The sequence below is a fragment of the Cervus canadensis genome, chromosome 32 (genome assembly GCF_019320065.1).
Source record: "Cervus canadensis isolate Bull #8, Minnesota chromosome 32, ASM1932006v1, whole genome shotgun sequence".
Classification (NCBI taxonomy): domain Eukaryota; kingdom Metazoa; phylum Chordata; class Mammalia; order Artiodactyla; family Cervidae; genus Cervus; species Cervus canadensis.
Genome location: NC_057417.1, coordinates 2,757,799 through 2,776,516, shown reverse-complemented (window position 1 = coordinate 2,776,516; position 18,718 = coordinate 2,757,799). Strand labels below are relative to the sequence as shown.

Here is an 18,718-nt window from a genome sequence, read left to right as displayed (position 1 = left end):
CCCCGCCCCTCTCGAGCTCGCTCCCGCCCCCTCCCCCCCGCGCCTCCTCTGCCCGCCCTCCTCCCCCTCCCCCTTCCCTCCTGCCCTCCCTTCATTCCACAAGTGTCGCTTCGCTCTCTCCCGCGCACTTGGCGAGCTGGAGAGGTGAGCAGGGAGCCTGCGAGCGGGCGCGGGGCGGCGAGTCCCGAGCCGCCGGCCGAGGGGAGGCGCGCACCGCCCGACTCGCCCTTGCTCTCCGGCCCCCGCCTCCCCACGGGAGCCAGCCGGACCTGCACCCCGCGCTGGCCCCCGTTCCTCCTCCCCCCGCCCGGCCCGGCGCGCTCCTCCCCGGCCGGCCCCTCGGCGCGCGGCGCGCTGGAGGCGAACGCGGGCTGAGCCGAGCGCAGTGGCCGCCGACCACCGAGCGCCCCGCGCCGCTCCCTGCATGTGCGGCCCGCGGCGGCTCGCAGCCCCCGGCAGCAGCCTCGGCAGCTTCGGCCGCGCCTCGAGAGGCGGCTGCAGCGGCTCCAGCGGCGGCCGAGTGGCCGAGCCCGGGCTGGGAGACACGATGCGCCGCGTCCTCCGGCTGCTTCTCGGCTGCTTCCTCACCGAGCTGTGCGCCCGCGTGTGCCGGGCGCAGGAGCGAGCGGGGCACGGGCAGCTGGCGCAGCTGGGCGGCGTGGTGGTGCTGACGGGGGGCAACCGCTCCGGGGCCGCCTCGGGAGAGGTCGGCGAGGGCGTGGGGGTCTCGGACGCGCCCCCGACCCGGGCGCCCACGCCGGACTTCTGCCGGGGCTACTTCGATGTCATGGGCCAGTGGGACCCGCCGTTCAACTGCAGCTCGGGCGACTTCATCTTTTGCTGCGGGACTTGTGGCTTCCGGTTCTGCTGCACGTTTAAGAAGCGGCGACTGAATCAGAGCACCTGCACCAACTACGACACTCCGCTCTGGCTCAACACCGGCAAGCCCCCCGCGCGGAAGGACGACCCCCTGCACGACCCCACCAAGGACAAGACCAACCTGATCGTTTACATCATCTGCGGGGTGGTGGCCGTCATGGTGCTGGTGGGCATCTTCACCAAGCTGGGGCTGGAGAAAGCGCACCGGCCCCAAAGGGAGCACATGTCCAGGTGGGCTGCCGCCCCCCGCCCCCCCACTCCCCGGGCGCCGCTCTCCCTCCCCGCCCCTCCCCACCTTCCCGGAGGCAATGGCGCTCCCCCTCCACCCCGGCCTTTCCGCGGGGGGATGTCACCCGGGCTGCCAACTTGGGCTGGGAGTGCAGAGGGGGGACGGGGACCTCAGCGCAGGTGTGGATGTGAGAGAGTGTGTGTGGATTAGGGGTGTCTCCCCCCCCGCCCCCCCGCTCTCTTGCCGCCCCCTCCCGCGGAGTATTGCAGCGGACTTGAGACAGCCTGAGAGCCCGTGTCTTTGGAGTCTTGGGTTTTGGGGACGGGGGGTGGTCCAGCCTTCGGATTCCGCATACGAGCCTCTAGGTAAACGGGGGCCGGCGAGCCCGAAAGGGAAGGGGGGCGTGTGTGAGCCCGCGCGCGCGTGTGTGCGGGGGGGGAGGGAGGGAGGCCAGGAGTGTGTGCCGCCTGCAACTCGTACGACTCGCGAAAATGTGGCGAGGGAGGTGGAGAGTGCGGGGAGGGCGAGAACAAAAGCTTTGCTCGGAGCGGCCGCCTCGCTTTCCGCCGAGCTGCCAGGTCCCTGGAATTGGGACCTCGCACCCCCCTCCCCATCACCCCCTCGTCCCTCTCTCCAGCCGCCACCTCTCTCTGTCGGGGGCAGAGACCGCAGCCGTGGCGCTGCGCCCTTTGCGCGGGCTGGTGTGGCCTCCCAGGGCCGGAGCCCCCTCCCAGCGTGCCTTCACCCCCCTAGACACTCTGATTCGTCAACTTTCCCTTTTGCCTTATTCATTATGCAAGTCCCAGCACGAGCAAGTCGCAGCAGATGGGAGAAGGCATTTGGGGATTAATGGAGCTATTTGCCTTTTTTTTTTTTTTTTCCCTTCCCCGAGTGTCTAAATCGATTCGCACAACCCAGTAACTTTGGAGGCGGAAGACGCAGACGGGAGGATGCAACCCCCGGCCGGGGAGAGGCCAGGGGTTGGTGTGGGGTCCCGGCTGGGGTGAGGGGAGACGGGGGAGGGTGTTAAAGAGCGCGGGGTCGCCTGCACACAGCCGGATGACTGGGGAACAAGGTTTATTCTCTTTCCGTATACGCGCAACAGAGTCGCCATGTGTTCCCCCCACCCCCAAACACACACACACACACCCCGCACCTCCGGCTGCCTGTGCGCGCGCGTGTGTCTGCACGCGCTCCGTGTGCCTGCCTAAAAAATCTCAACAAAGAGACCCACCAAAAATAGGCGAGGAACATCACCACCACCTCACTAGTAATTATTTTCTATTTATATGCAGATTATCGGATGATTCCCCACCCCCCTTCCCCACCCCAAGGGAAGAATTTGGGGGGAGAAAGGGGTGAGGAAGTTCCTCTCGGTTTGGGTTAGCAGGGAGGTGTGGATGGATGGTGGGATCAAGAGGCACAGAAACCCCCCTCTCCCAGGGGTTTCAAGAAAGCCTGACCTACCAGAAGAGTCAAGCGCGGGCCCCGCCCACCTCCTGCCACCCCAAGGTGCCCGATCGCCAACCCCACGGGCCGGTGGTTCCACGTCCCCCCGCTGTCCTCGCCAAGGGTCTGGTGTTGCGAACGAGACTCGGAAGCAGGGTTGCGGCAGCGACTGTTGCCTCGGTAGGGAAATTCACCCAGGGATGGGTAGGCTGCCTGGCAGATTTCGACTTAATTCCTCTGCTGAAAGCTCCTTGGAGCCTTTGCCTTGCAAACCAGGGCTTCGGGAGCTCTCCTCCTCGTTCGGTTGGGATGGGGGTGGAGAGGCAGGAGGAGGGAGGTGGGAAGCTGGGGAGGAGCACTAACCTTTGGGCAACTGTGGGAGAAAGTGATGCTGGCTTGAGGCCCCAGGGACTCAACTTCCTGGTCCTGCCCGCTTGCAGCCCGGCAGGCTGCAGCCACATTCCTCTACAGGTACCGGGAAAGGTCTCCTTGGTGGTGTAATCTAGGGGGTATCCAGTACTGGGGTCGCAGAGCCCCAGCACAGGCTCCCCTTGCATACATCTTGAGAATTCCAGGCAGGAGTGAAGTACATACTCCTGAAAAGAAAGAATGCTTGATTTTTACTGATGACTTCCAGGGTATAGTTTTCAACCTTGGCTGATGTTTAGGGTGACCCGGAATGCTTTTTTAAAAAACCCCGTTGCCAGGGGCCCCACCCTAGATGGTTCAAGTCAGGATCTCTAGGGTGGGGCCTGTACATCCATACTTTGTGTATCTCTCTGGGCTTTATGGTGTTTAGTCAGTCACTGTCCAGGAAAAGGAAGTAACATTTGCTGAGCACAGTTCTGGGTGCCAGGCACTGTACTAGGGGTGTGTGTGTGTGTGTGTGTGTGTGTGTAAACATCATTTAGTTCGCACAGTGATGAGACAGGTGCTAATTCTGTATTACATAGGAGCAAATCATAGCTGAGATTGGTGGCTTGCTCAAGGTCACAGAGAAAATTGCGCATTCCTTAGTCCCCTGGTGTCAGCTGTGTCTGGGGCAGATGTTTTCAGGTTGAGTGAGCATCAGAATTTGAGGAGCTTCCTAAAATGCACAGTCCTGCGCTTGATCCAGAGAGATTCTAAATCCATCTATCTGGGCCTCAGAAGTCTGCGTTTTTACCACCTCCCTGAACGGCTTGTGTAAAGTGGTCCACACTTGACTTGGGACCATTTTCCCGGAAGGAGGGTGGATGGATTCATTCAGTGTGACTCTTACTTACATGGTGTTGCTGGTTCTCCCTGTGTGTGTAGCCTTTGGGTGTGTTTCTATGGTGCTGGAGACTGCCCCAAGTACTCACCAAGTGCATCCTGCTCTACTGATGCAGTTAATCATTTCCTATCCCAGCCATGGCTCATTCGCTTTTGCCCGCATGGACCATAGGATGTTTGGCTGGGTCCAGCACGCCAAACTCTGCATCAGAGAGGCTGTAGGGTGGGTTTCAGGTGAAATTAACCTGCTGGCTGCAGCCTCTTAAATTTGTCTCGAGCTGCAGGGGTCACTGGAATGGAAACTTTGTTCTTACCTTTCCTGAGAGTACCTACTCCTCAAAGACTAACAGCATGTGCTGCTGCCACGACTGCTTCTAGTGACCTGTGTGCTTGTATTTGATGAGGTCAGTTTCCAGGCTCAGAGGCCTGGGCATATCGCCTGCTTCCTTCTGGGCTGATTAGGACTGAAAAAGGGGAGAGACAGCAATTCCAGAGTGTGCGCAGGCCTGGCCTGTGAGGTGGAGAAAACTGTATAGATCCTTCAACAGCAGATATAACCACAGCCACATTCAGTCACTATTTATTGGAAGAAGTGACCGCAAATGGTGGGTACCAAATAGTACCAAACCATGCAGACACATTTTATTTGGTCTGCAACATATTTCTATGTCTGTATTCTTATTTTTGGGCTTTCCAGGTGGCTCAGTGGGTAAAGAATTCACCTGCAACACAGGAGATGCGAGTATGATCCATGGGTCTGGAAGATTCCCCGGAGGAAGGCATGGCAGCACACTCCTGTATTGCCTGGAGAATCCCATGGATGGAGGAGCCTGGGGGGCTACAGTCCATAGGGTTGCAAAGAGTCAAACATGACTGAAGCGATTGAGCCTACACACGTGAATTCTTAAGTTGTTCCCGATTTGTTGTTATGAAACATTTTAAATATGCAGAAAACTTGAAAGAAGAATAAACATAAACTCTAGTATGTCTTTCATCTAGATCAGAATTTCCTCCCCTTGGCACTCTTGACATTTGGGGCTTGATTGTTCTCTGCTGTGGGAGGCAGTCCGGTGCATTGCTGGGTGTTTGGCAGCATCTCTGGACCCTGCCTCCTTAGGTGCAGGTGGCACCCACCCACACTGCAGTCGGGACAATTAAAATGTCCTCAGACATTGCCAAAAGTCATCTAGGAGCGGAGTCACTCCCAGTCAAAAACTACTCATTTAGATTGAACAGTTATTAGTATTTTGTCACGTTTGCTTTATGGCTATCTCTCTCTCCCTCTTCCTTCTTTCCTTTTTTCCTTCCTCTCTTTTTTCTTTTTTTCTTTTTTTTGGCTGAGCAGTTGAAAGTAAGTTGCAGACATGACACTTCATCCCTAAATACTTTAGCGTGGATCTCCTAAGAACAAGGACATTTCTCCCACATAACACAGTTCCAGTATTCTGCCCCCAAAAAGGAACAAAAATTCCATAACATCATCAAATAGCCAATCGTATTACTGTTTTCCCAGTCATACACCAGAAATGTCTTTTAGAGACTGGGTTTTCAAACCAGGATTTCAGTCAAGGCTCACTGCGTTTGGCTGTGAAATCTCTTTAGCCTCTATGGTGTACAGTGTTTTAAAACCAACTTAGAACCAATGACCAACATTTAAAAAACTGGGAGGTTTCGCATAGAAATCCTGATCTTCTGATTTCTCTTGAGAAATCAATAGATCTGGTAATACTGGACCTGCATTTTCAAGCGGCATTTGTTCCCTTTAGGACCCTCTCTGGTTAATTTCACTTGCCCCTGTCCACTACTGCCCTGGTCCCCAGTTCAGTCAGTCATGTTCCCTGCAGTCCCCAGAGGGGTCGTCGGGCTGATCTAAAGAGAAATGGGTTCAAGTCAAATGGCTCCAGATTCAGTCCCAGCTCAGCCACTTAATAGTGTGAAATTTTGGGAAATTTGCAGCTCATCTCTGATTCTCAGATTCCTGTCTTTAAAAATGGGATGATGAGGGTCCCTATGTCATAGGTCTGTGTGAGGATTCACTGAGACTGGGCTTAGAAATCTCATAGAGCAGGACCTGCCGTAGTTACTGCTCAGTGACTCTGACCCTTTATTACCATCCTTATCATTGGAATTTTCTCCCCCTTATCTATGGAAGGAGGTGAAGTTGTCGTCTGGAACTCTTTGCCTAGTGCCTGCTCTGCCATGTCTATTTAGCTGCGTGACATTGGCCAAGTCTCGTCACCTCTCTGGACTTGCGTTGAATTTCAGCAGGACAGGTGGCAAGTTCGGTAGGTTCTCATCAGTTACCTATTTAACACATAGTAGTGTATATATGTCAATCCCAATAAAAGTTAATTAAAAAAAATGACCCAGGCCAGAGCTTTGCCATGCGTTTTATTGGAGTATAGTTGCTTTACAATGTTGCGTTCATTTCTGCTGTATAGCAGAGTGAATCAGTTGTGCTTATACATATTTCCCCTCTTTTTTAGATTTCCTTCCCATTTAGGTTACCACAGAGCACCTGTGCTTACAGCAGGTTCTTATTAGTTACCTGTTTTTATACATAGTAGTGTATATATGTCCATCCCAACCTCCCCAGTCCATCCCACACCCCCTCATTGGCCTGGCTGATATTCAAGGACACTTGCTGGCTTTGCTATTTTGCCATAAGCTTGTGTGTAAATTCTCATTTAATTTCATGTCCCACGGAGGTCAGCTTTATGACAATCTGCTTTTCACAGAGGCACAGATTGCTTTTCAAGAGGATGCAAAATCCCTTAGCGAGTGGAGGAGCTGGACTTCAGGCCCAGACAGTATGAGGCTATGGCACGGGTCCTTGACCACCAGGCTGCACTGCCTTGAAGCACTGACATCCAGGGCTTCAGTCTTTGCCGATCACAGAGAGGTGCTTGATGCCCTGCAAATAAGAGCGCACATGTCAGGGCTGGTTCAAGGAGCCCGAGTCAGATCAAGACTATGGATGTTTCCTGCATCTGCCCCTGGCAGGGCCAGCCCTCTTGGCAAAGGCATTGGTGAGAAATGACCTTGGGGGCAGGAATGCATGTTTGAAGCTCTTTACATTCGAAGCCAGTAGGGAACATAAGTCATTATCTTGCCCACCTTCAAACAGTGAGAAGTCCAAGTGGCAAATTACATAGCACCATGTCCCGTGTGTTTTTCAAGCATGCTTCACGAATGCTTGAATCTCTTGCAAAGAAATGGCATCAAGTGATAAACGTCCCTCCTGCTGCTGCTGCTAAGTCGCTTTAGTCATGTCCGACTCTGTGCGACCCCATAGACGGCAGTCCACCAGGCTCCCCTGTCCCTGGGATTCTCCAGGCAAGAACACTGGGGTGGGTTGCCATTTCCTTCTCCAATGCATGAAAGTGAAAAGTGAAAGTGAAGTCCTCAGTCGTGTCTGACTCTTCGAGACCCCATGGACTGCAGCCTACCAGGCTCCTCTGTCCATGGGATTTTCCAGGCAAGAACACTGGAGTGGGTTGCAATTGCCTTCTCCAAAGTCCCTCCTGCTCTTGCCTTTTCTCTCTTATTCCAGCCTCCCCTCCACCTCCCTTTTCTTATACATTTATGGTTATCCTGTGGCTTCCACCAGCTGCCCAGGCTGGAGAAGCCCATGAATGCATATGCTGTTGGCCACAGAAAGTCTCTAAGTTATTTTTTTAATTTTAGTTTTTAATTGGAGGTTAATTGTTTACAGTGTTGTGTTGGTTTCTTCCACTCATCAACATGGATCAGCCATAGGTATACCTACATCCCCTCCCTCTTGAACCTCCCTCCCACCCCTCACCGCATCCTATAGCTGTGTAGGTTGTCACGGAGCACCGGCCTGAGATGCCTGCATCATATAGCAAATTCCCACTGGCTATCTAAATTTTTCCTTGCAGAATATGTTTTGCTTCTCTTTGCACACTGAGACCTTGCATTTTAAAAATCAACTTTATTGGAGTCTAATTTACACAATACAGTGTACACATATTATGTGTGTGTAGTTTGATGAACGTGGACACGTGGCTACACCCGTATAACCACTTCCCCAGAAAGTAACCTCATGTCCATTGCCCTTAGATCTTTGAAAAATAAATGATGCTTCTGGTACAAGAGGAAAAATCTCAGGAATCCCATTCAAGTGTTTAAAAGTCAGGAAACAGTTCAGACCTTGGAACCCCTGGAGGCTTCGAAGCGAGATGTTGGAACTCTGAGCTCCGTTTGGCGATGCTGGGGTCTTTTATTTACTCACTGTAATTGGAAAGAAAAGGGATGCAGACTTGTCTTGTCATTCCTCAGATATGCCGTGCTCGTTGCTGCCTTGGGGTTGCTGTGTTGGTTTGCCTCAAATTCTCTGGCTGGCCCTTTCTCAGCATTCAGGTCTCAGCTCAATGTCACCTTGTCTGAGAAGCTGTCCTTGATCCCCTAGGCTTATTTACCGATGCTCCCCCACCCCCTCCAGCCCATCACTCAATGTGATTTGCTGCATTTCACATTACACTCTAAAATGAACTTACTAATGTACTGGTCTACTAGTTTATCATCTGCCTCCTTCCATTATTGTTCACAGTAAGGAGTGCAGTCTTTCCCCATCTGTCACTTGAGTCCTGGTATAGTACCTGGCACATAGGAGTTCTGATTGCTGACATCCTGGTTTACATGACATAAGGTTCCTCCTCATTCCATCATCATGTATTTGCTCATGGATTTAGTCATTCAGTAGGTGTTTATTGAGTGCCTGTAGTAGATCCAGCACTGGACTGAGAGCTCTGAAACTGCAGGGAATAATGCAGGCATAGAGCTCACGGTCCATGGCAGGAGGTGGGTGACGTACAAGTGAATGTACAAGTGAATAGACACCAAGTTGAACCTTATGAAACTGCCAGTGTTCCATCATCTTCAGCCTCAAAAATGGCAATCTTTCAGCTGTTTGGAACTGGGTTAAGGGATATGGAGGAAAAGTGTAGGTTCTTCAATAAGGTGCCTTTATTAAGTCAGGGTTCTCCAGAGGAACAGAATCTTTAGGAGATCTGTCTAACTATCTGCTTATCTAGAGATTAGGCAGACTTGCCACACATGATAATGGAGGCTGGTAGGTACAAAATCTGCAGAGTCACGGTCCAAGTTTGTTTTTTTTTTCCTTCTTTTTTTACTTTTTGTCTGTACCTCAAAGCATGTGGAATCTTAGTTCCCTGACCAGGGATCAAACCCATGCTCCCTGCAATGGAAGCATGGAGTCTTAGTCACTAGACCACCAGGGAAGTCTTAAGGTCCCAGTTTGAATCTGAAAGCCTATAAGTCACTGTAGAACCATGAGGACCTGATGTCCCAGTCTGAAGGCCAACAGGCAGGAAAATTCTCTTTCTTGGGGGAGGATGAGCCTTTGTTCTATTCCAGTCTTCAACCGATTGGGTGAGGCCCACCCATGCTGTGGAGGACAATCTGCTTTCCTCAGTCTATCAATCTAAATGTTAATTTCATCCAAAAACACCCACTCAGAGGCATTCAGAATAATGTTTGACCAAATCTTTGGTCACACTGTGGCACGTCAAATTAACACATAAAAGTTACCATCACAGTACATTTAGGATCTTGCTCTTTTAAGTGTGGACCAGCAGTAACTCTGTCACCTGGCTCCAAATCTCAGGGCCTGCCACAGACATCTTGAATCAGAATCTGCATCCTAACAAAAGCCCCCAGGTGGCTCAGAGTTTAAAGTGTCTGCCTCCAATGCGGGAGACCTGGGTTTGATCCCCAGGTTGGGAAGAACCCCTGGAGAAGGAAATGGCAACCCACTCCAGTATTCTTGCCTGGAGAATCCCATGGATGGAGGAGCCTGGTAGGCTACATTCCACGGGGTTGCAAAGAGTCGGACACGACTGAGTGACTTCACTTCACTTCAATCCGTGTGCACATTCAAGTTTGAGAAGCGCTCAGAGTGTGTACTACACATAAATACCAATCCCTTAGGCATTTGTTTAGCTTGTGGTGCATAGTTGGTTCTTTCTACTGTCTAATTCACTAAATTAAAAAAACCACACCCCTATTTGTAGCATATTTTTTAGTATACACAATATATGGGTTTCCCTGGTGGATCAGATGGTAAAGAATCTGCCTCCAATGCAGGAGACCTAGGTTCAATCTCTGGTTTGGGAAGGTTCCCTGGAGAAGAAGATGGCAACCCACTCCAGTATTCTTGCCTGGAGAACTCCATGGACAGAGGAGCCTGGCAGGCCATAGGTCATAAGGTTGCAAAGAGCTGGACATGACTGAGTGACTAACATGTATAATATATGCACATACTAGCAAACAATTAATAGGTACACTATAGCATTTATTATTTTTAAAATTTTTATTGAAAGACAGTTGACTTGCAATTTGTATTAATTTCTGCAGTAAAATTATCTTCAGCTATATATATTCTTTTTCTTATTGTTTTCCATTACGGCTTATCACAGGATATTAAATATAGTTTCCTGTGCTATACAGTTGTTGTTCAGTCGCTAAGTCATGTCTGGTCCTTTGTGACCCCATGAACTGCAGCATGCCAGGCTTCCCTGTCCTTCACTATCTCCTGAAGTTTGCTCAAACTCATGTCCATTGAGTCAATGATGCCATCCAACCATCTCATCCCCTGCTGCCCCTTCTCATCTTGCCTTCAATCTTTCCCAGCCTCAGGGTCTTTTCCAATAAGTCAGTTACTCACATCAGGTGACCAAAATATTGGAGCTTCAGCTTAAGCATCAGTCCTTCCAATGAATATTTAGGGTTGATTTCCTTTAGGATTGAGTGGTTTGATCTCCTTGCAGTCCAAGGGACTCTCAAGAGTCTTCACTAGCACCGCAATTCAAAACCATCAATTCCTAGGCACTCTGCCTTCTTTATGGTCCAACTCTCACATCCATACATGATTGTTGGACAGTCCATAGCTTTGACTATATGGACCTTTGTCAGCAAAGTGATGTCTCTGCTTTATAATACCCTGTCTAGGTTTGTTATAACTTCTTCCAAGGAGCAAGCGTCTTTTAAGTTCGTGACTGCAGTCACTGTCACAGTGATTTTGGAGCCCAAGAAAATCAAGTATATCACTGTTTCCCCATGTATTTGCCATGAAGTGATGGGACTGGGTGCTATGATCTTCATTTTTTGAATATTGTGCTATATAAAAGGACCTTGTTGTTTAGATATACTCTAAAGCATACATAATAAACTCACAGTAAACTGTAGAAAATTCTGAAAGAGACAGGAATACCAGACCACCTGACCTGCCTCTTGAGAAACCTGTATGCAGGTCAGGAAGAAACAGTTAGAACTGGACATGGAACAACAGACTGGTTCCAAATAGGAAAAGGAGTATGTCAAGGCTGTATAGTGTCACCCTGCTTATTTAACTTATATGCAGAATACATCATGAGAAATGCTGGGCTGGATGAAGCACAAGCTGGAATCAGGATTGCCAGGAGAAATATCAATAACCTCAGATATGCAGATGACACCATCCTTATGGCAGAAAGTGAAGAGGAACTAAAAAGCCTCTTGATGAAAGTGAAAGAGGAGAGTGAAAAAGTTGGCTTAAAGCTTAACATTCAGAAACTAAGATCATGGCGTCTGGTCCTATCACTTCATGAGAAATAGAAGGGGAGACAGTGGAAACAGTGTCAGACTTTATTTTTTTGGGCTCCAAAATCACTGTAGATGGTGATTGCAGCCAAGAAATTAAAAGACTCTTACTCCTTGAAAAGAAAGTTAGGACCAACCTAGATAGCATATTAAAAACCAGAGACATTACTTTGCCAACAAAGGTCCGTCTAGTCAAGGGTATGGTTTTTCCAGTGGTCATGTATGGATGTGAGAGTTGGACTGTGAGGAAAGCTGAGCACCGTAGATTGATGCTTTTGAACTGTGGTGTTGGAGAAGACTCTTGAGAGTCCCTTGGACTGCAAGGAGATCCAACCAGTCCATCCTAAAGGAGATCAGTCCTGGGTGTTCACTGGAGGGACTGATGCTGAAGCTGAAACTCCAATACTTTGGCCACCTCATGCGAAGAGTTGACTCATTGGCAAAGACCCTGATGCTGGGAGGGATTGGGGGCAGGAGGAGAAGGGGACGACAGAGGATGAGATGGCTGGATGGCATCACCGACTCAATGGACATGGGTTTGGGTGGACTCTGGGAGTTGGTGATGGACAGGGAGGCCTGGCGTGCTGTGATTCATGGGGTTGCAAAGAGTCGGACACAACTGAGCGACTGAACTGAACTGAACTGAAAGCATACATAAGAACAGGTATATTAAACAGAACTGAAGGTGAAACAAACATTTACAATTTGTTGCCAATGGTGATGACTTTGTGTAATAACACACTAATGTGTGTTGAGGATGAAGGTCACCATTCATACATAAATCCATATTTCGAATATTCTTCATGAGAGTTTGAATTATTTTTGGCTGATTTCATTTTGATCTGACTAGGCCATCATTTTTTTTAACCTCGTGAGAAACTGTTGAAGAGGAGAGGGTCCAGTCTATCATTTTCCTGTACTTGTTTCATCAGTATTGTCTCCAGGCTGTGGTTTTGTTATGAGGGAACATTCTTAAGCCCCATGTCCACCTAGTGATGGTTAGCTTAGTAAAACTGGATACTTTGCTTGCACATCCCTTTGGGGGTGTGTATAACTACAGCACAGGTGATGCACCCTAAAGATGATGCTGCTGCCAAGGTTGGCACCGTGGTCCAAGGTTCTTGATTCTCACCATCTGACATGGGTGTTCCAAGTAAGGGCTCCAGCCTCATTTTTTTAAGAAAAATATTTCTTATTTTTAATGATTAAAGACCATACACAGAAGTTGTCATATTTCCTTCCCCCCACCCTGCCAAACTGTATTAGGCATTCCCCGAGTGAGTGGACCACACCTTGAAGACACCTTGTCCAGGATACAGAGGCCCTAAGAATCCCTGTCCCCATCCCTGCTCTGGGAAGGGCTGCCTTGGGGAAATGTATTCTTGGCTTTCTGGTGAATTTCATGAATTTTGGCACTCAGCAGGAGCCAGAGAATCTGCCAATGGCAGTGCTGACCGAATTCACAGAGAACCACCCTGATCATTTACTTTGCTATCCTCTTGAAAGTTCAAATAGTTTGAAATTTTGGAGAGAAATCTTTAGAGAATGTGGTGAGAGCTATGGCCTCTTTTTTTTTTTTTTTTTTTACTTGATAGTGTCTCAATCTGTCTTCTTTATTTATTTTTATTTGCTTATTTTATCATTTTGGCTTCAGTGGGTCTTCACTGTGGTGTGCAGGCCCTTTGTTGTAAACTGTGGGCTTCACTACCTGTGGTGCGGGCTTAGTTGGAAGATCTTAGTTTCCGGACTAGGGATTAAGCTCTGTATTGGAAGGCAAATTCTTAACCACTGGATGGCCAGAGAAATCCCACACTATGGCTTCTTGTTCAGGAAAAATGCACAAATAAAATTTCTGTTCAATTCTAGAGGAGTTCAGAGATCCTCTGAAGTTCGGTAAAGAACCTATGTATTTATTTATTTTTATTTTAATGTATTTCTTAAAAGTTTTTTTAACTGGAGGATAATTGCTTTACAATATGTTACTTTCTACCATTCATCAACATGAATCAGCATACCGCAGCTTCTCATTAGCTATTGTGTTACATGTGGTAACGTATATATCTCAATGCTGCTCTCTCAGCTCGTCCGACCGTCTCCTGCCCTCTCTGTGTCCATAAGTCTGTTCTCAAGGTCTGGGTCTCTATTGCTGCCCTGCAAATAGGAAAGAACATGTTTAGAAGTGGAAAAAAGGCAAATTACGTTTGAGAAACATCTGTCTTGTCTTTCAAACATTCCTTTCCTGCAGCCCCTTTCAAGTTTCAGGTCCTGCTTGCTGTGCAGGGTCCGGAGGAGCTTAAACAATGATTTCAAAGACATTCAGGTTTGTATCTTAGTCCCTCCACTGATTAGCTGGGTTAACTTGGGAGTGCGTGCGTACATGCTAAATTGCTTCAGTCATATCCAACTCTTTGCTACCTGATGGACCGTAGCCCTACAGGGCAGCCTTTTTTTTTTTTTCCTTTTTTTTCTCAGGGCAGCCTTTTAAAAAATATTTATTTATTTATTTGGTTGTGCCACGTCTTATTTGCATCATGTGGGATCTAGTTTCCTGGCCAGGGATCGAACCCAGGCCCCCTAAATTGGGAGCTTGGAATCTTAGCCACTGGACTACCAGGGAAGTCCCGTCGGGCAGTCTCTTTGTTCTGGAGAATGGGTATAGTAATCCACACCTTGTAACGCTCTCCCACTTGTTGGCTGCAATTCAGCTTTATTAACCTTCTTGTCCCTCAGATCTGAACTCTTTCATGCCTCAGGGTCTTTGCACTTGCTGACCCCTCTGCCTGGAATGTTCTTTCATCCTCTTTATGGCAGTAACTCCTCACTGTTCAGGGCTCAGCTCAGATGCCTCTTCAGGAGGGCTTTTCCTGATCAGCCAATCTGTCAGTTTATTTAGGATTTTTCTTTTTTTAAAGTGTACAGTGCAGTGGTTTGTAGTATTTTGAGAAAGTTGAGCAACCATCACCACTGTCTAATTCTAGAACATTTTCATCACCCTAAAAAGAAACCCCTCCCTCATTAGCAGTGAGTTCCCATTTCCCCTCCCACACCCCCAGCCCCTGGCAAGCACTAATCTGCTTCCGTATGGATTTTCCTATTCTGAACATTTCAAGTAAATGGAATCAGTTCACCTCTCTGAGTCTTTGTTGACTCATTTGCAAAGAAGGAGTAATAACCCTCATGACCTTTTTATGTGCTGACTAATTGAATTGAGGCATGTCATGTGACTAGTATAATGCCTGGCTTATGGGAAGTACTCAGTAAATGTTACTTACTGTTACTAATACTAGGCTGTAGCTGCACCTGAAGTGTTGGTATCTAGGGTTAGCAAGAGTACCGTGCTATGCTCAGTTGTGTCCAAGTCTTTGCAACCCCATGGACTGTAGCCCACCAGGCTCCTCTTTGTCCATGGGATTTCCCAAGGATACTGGAGTGGGTTGCCATTTTCCTTCTCCAGGGGAACTTCTTGACCCAGGGATCAAACCCATGTCTCTTGCATCTTCTGCATTGGCAAATATATTCTTTGCCACTAGTGCCACCTGGGAATAAACATTTTTTTAAATTATTATTAGGATTAGTTATAAAGGGTGACTAAACTTGTTAGGTGCAGACATATTACATATATTCATCATTTAATCCTTTCAATAACTCTATAAAGTGGGTAACACTGCTCTTACGTCAGTAACATGAGAGGTGTATGAATTCTTCTGCAGGAAATCCTTATGTAATCTCTGATTGCAGTGATCTTATTTACTTATGTCTTTTCCCCCTCTACCCTAAGTAGAATGGCAGCTCCATGGAGAAAGGGGTCTTGTCTTTTGTTCATAAGCCCAAAGCCCTGGTAGCTTGGATGGTAAAGAATCCTCCGCCTGCAATGTGGGAGACCTGGGTTTGATCCCTGGGTTGGAAAGATCCCCTGGAGGAGGGAACAGCAGCCCACTCCAGTGTTCTTGCCTGGAGAATTCCATGGACAGAGGAGCCTGGTGGGCTACAGTTCATGGGGTCACAAGGAGTCAGACACGACTGAACCACTTTCAATTTTTCAGAATAAGTAGGTGCTAGTCATTGTTTTGAATGAATCAGTTTAAATTTTCTCTCCTTTCAGGGCCCTTGCAGACGTGATGAGGCCCCAGGGCCACTGCAACACTGACCACATGGAGAGAGATCTCAACATTGTGGTTCACGTCCAGCATTATGAGAACATGGATACCAGAACCCCCATAAATAATCTTCGTAAGTATAGCTCTGCCATCCAGTTCCAGTCCCACTGGGTGACCCAAGTGGTGGTCACACCTCCAGATTTCATGGTGTGTGTTTGGGTCCATGAGGAGCTTCTCTTTGTTGACTAAGAAGATTTATTTTCTCTCTTCTGGACCAGACATGATGAAATCTGGCATCCTCAGATTTCACTTTGTTTCTCCATTAAAAGAGTCATCCATGTGGTGGATTTCTCATGGTTGGTTCTTCTGTTAACAGACCACTTTGGAGGTTCATCTTGGTCATATGTTAACTAATAGCCCTCTTGACTGGTCATCATGGTTAGTTACTTAGCTAACCAAAGGATTACTTGGTTGGTTCATCCTAGATAGTAAATCTGTTAGCCAATAACCTGTTTTGTTGGTTCATCTTGATTGGGTAATCTGTTAACCAATGGTTCATATGCTTATCTGTCTGCCTCCTGAGGTAGACCAGTTGTCACTTTTAGGTTTCACATGGCTTTCAGCTAACAGATACTGGTTTAGAAGGATTAGATTTATTTTTCATGAAACCAGTTTCATAAACAATCCACAAACTCTGTGTGTGTGTGTGTGTGTGTATACCTGTGCATGTGGGGGTCTTGAGTTGTGGTTATGTTAGTTTGGGTGTGTACTTATGATTCAACAGAACAAATTGTTCTGTTGTTCTCCCAGGGGAAAAAAGTTGCATTTGATATTGTGTTTCAATAGGTATTCTTTAGCTGACAGAGCATACCTGGGAATCTTAGTGTGGTCCCAAAGATTTTCTTTCCTTTCAAAGGTCAGTATATACAATATATACTATGGAGCTGTGTACTGACTATAGGCAGTGGGGAAAAACAAGATTATTTTGTTTTTGACAGTAGTATACTATCATGGTTATTCCTAGCAATTGTGTTTTCAAGTAAGCCCCACATTAAAGTAATGTGTAAGGCTTGGTTTAAAATAAGAAAAGCCAGAAAATTTAAAGGATGCATTTAGTTGTGGCTGGAGGTTTTTTAAAAACGGAAACAGTTCTGGCATTTTTGCACATTTTTCTAGTCTGGGTCTCCTTTGCTAAAGTTCCACCAGAAACAGCATTGGTGTTTTATTTGCTGAATCATAGTTTTGCACTGTTTGGTTGCAAATTTTCATGCTCAATGGGTAGAGGAATAAGTCTATGGAATTTGGCATTGGTGATGCAAATTATCTGATTCTGCATGGTGATAATTGTTCATGGCCTTGGAAATGTTGCAGTATGTTTGCAAAGTTGATGTGTACGTGGTTTGAAATGGGTTACAAAGTAGAAAGTCTTAAGTTCAATTCTATTAAATAACTTGACATTATTTATTTATGAACTGGATCATAAAAATGATATGAGAAATAGCCACATGTTAGAGCAAAATACACCAGTCATTGGAAGTCTTATGACCAAATCTCACAGCCCCGAAAGGCATGGTGAATTGTGCCAACTCTGATATAGCAATCGTCGTATCCAATTCTGGTTTTGATGGAAATGAGCACATTCTCTTTCAGAATGCAGTGGAAAATAAGTTGAACCTAGGTGTTTATGAGTCCTAAATATCATAAGTGAGTGAATATGACCATGAAGTAGAGAAAGCCTGAAATGGTGTTGAGTCCCTGGCTATGAAAAGGTGGCTGTTGAAAGTTTCTCATTTGAAGTTTCAATTTCTAGGATGATTTTGAATCAGCTCTTGAGTGGAATAGCAAACTCGTTGAAGTCACTCAAATTACACCACTCTGTCAGGCAAAAGGGCAGGCAACATTAATGAATCTTGCTTTAGTAAGGGATTTTTGTTTAAAGTTGCACTGAAAATAAATTGTGGTTCAAGGATGGGTCTCTAGGTACTGAGCATTTCAGAAGTCTCCTGTGACAGACTAACTTGGTTTATTTATGAGTCTTGCTTTTAGTCTATATTTGTGTTTCAGTAATCAGTGATCTTTTACACCAAGGGAAAAAAAAATGTGTCTTGTAAGATTTTATTGGGTAGAATTGCACTAGAGCTTTCCTGACAAACTGCAGGGGAGAATTCTAGGTACAATGTCACAAACACTGCATTCTCCTAGGAATTACCACAGATATTAATTTTATGTAGTTCTGCTAGGTAGTATTTTTGGGAATATCGGGAAAATAAGAACATATAGCTTTTCTACAGGTTTACATTAATGAGTTTAATTTAAATAACAAATTACTTCAGTAGTTGGTAGTGATAATATTTACTTGTAATGAAGTGTTTGTCTTTTATTGATTTACAGGAGCTCTTTACATATTATGGACACGGGGGGAAAATCACGTGTTCAAAAGAAACAATGATTTGTGGAGTTCATTGAGAAGATAAGAACTAGGTGACTGACATTATCAATATTTAAAGGTTCAAGAAGCCACACAGTCTCCAGAGGCCACTGACTAATAGAGAACTAGGAGAGAAGGAATTTTGTCTGAAAATCAGAAACTTAGACCAGCTCTTGGTGCCAGAATTAGAATGCCACTACTGAATATAATGTCATAGGAAATGGTAACATACTCTAATATTCTTGCCTGGAAAATTCCATGCACAGAGGAGCCTGGTGGGCTACAGTCCATGGGGTCACAAAGAGTCTGACCATCCAATGAAGGTAAAACCCTTTTCTGGACATTATGGGAGCTACAAAGATTTACCGTTAGAAAAAATGGAAAGATGCATCTATTTGTGATACAAAAGAAGGGGCACATTGTGCCATTTTTAGGGTGTTCCTCACTAAATATTCAAGTTGTGAGATTTGATTGAAGTTCCAACTTAAATGTTATTTTTATCTCTGTTTGGTGACCCACTTGACATTGCTTTAAGAGAGTAATCATCTTCTCCTCTTGATACTAACACTAGATCACTTTCTGCTCTTTTCCTTATGCTTTGTTCAAACACTAAGAGAACCAGCAGTCAGTCTAGAAACCTGGATATTTGGAAGGAGAGGAGTCAGGAAGGACTAGGGTGAAGGCAAATAGGGAGGAAAAGGCTTCAATATTGGGAAATTTTTTTGCCAACTTTTATCAGTTTCCTATGGTTTATTTTTC

General features: G+C 46.8%; 1 protein-coding gene across 3 annotated transcripts in view; it reads left to right on the top strand.

Annotated features, from left to right (window-relative positions):
* The first annotated feature begins 371 nt into the window (after positions 1-371).
* The window catches only part of SHISA9 (shisa family member 9), a 528,232-nt gene continuing 509,885 nt past the window's right edge, over positions 372-18,718 (top strand). For 2 of the 3 annotated variants that reach the window (XM_043456423.1, XM_043456422.1), the window contains exons 1-2: positions 544-1,110; positions 15,537-15,664. In XM_043456423.1, coding sequence (XP_043312358.1) covers positions 548-1,110; positions 15,537-15,664 — 691 coding nt within the window. In that variant the 5' untranslated portion in view covers positions 544-547. Of the gene's footprint in view, positions 1,111-15,536; positions 15,665-18,718 lie in introns of all 3 variants that reach the window. The other variant, XM_043456425.1, reaches the window with a different exon arrangement.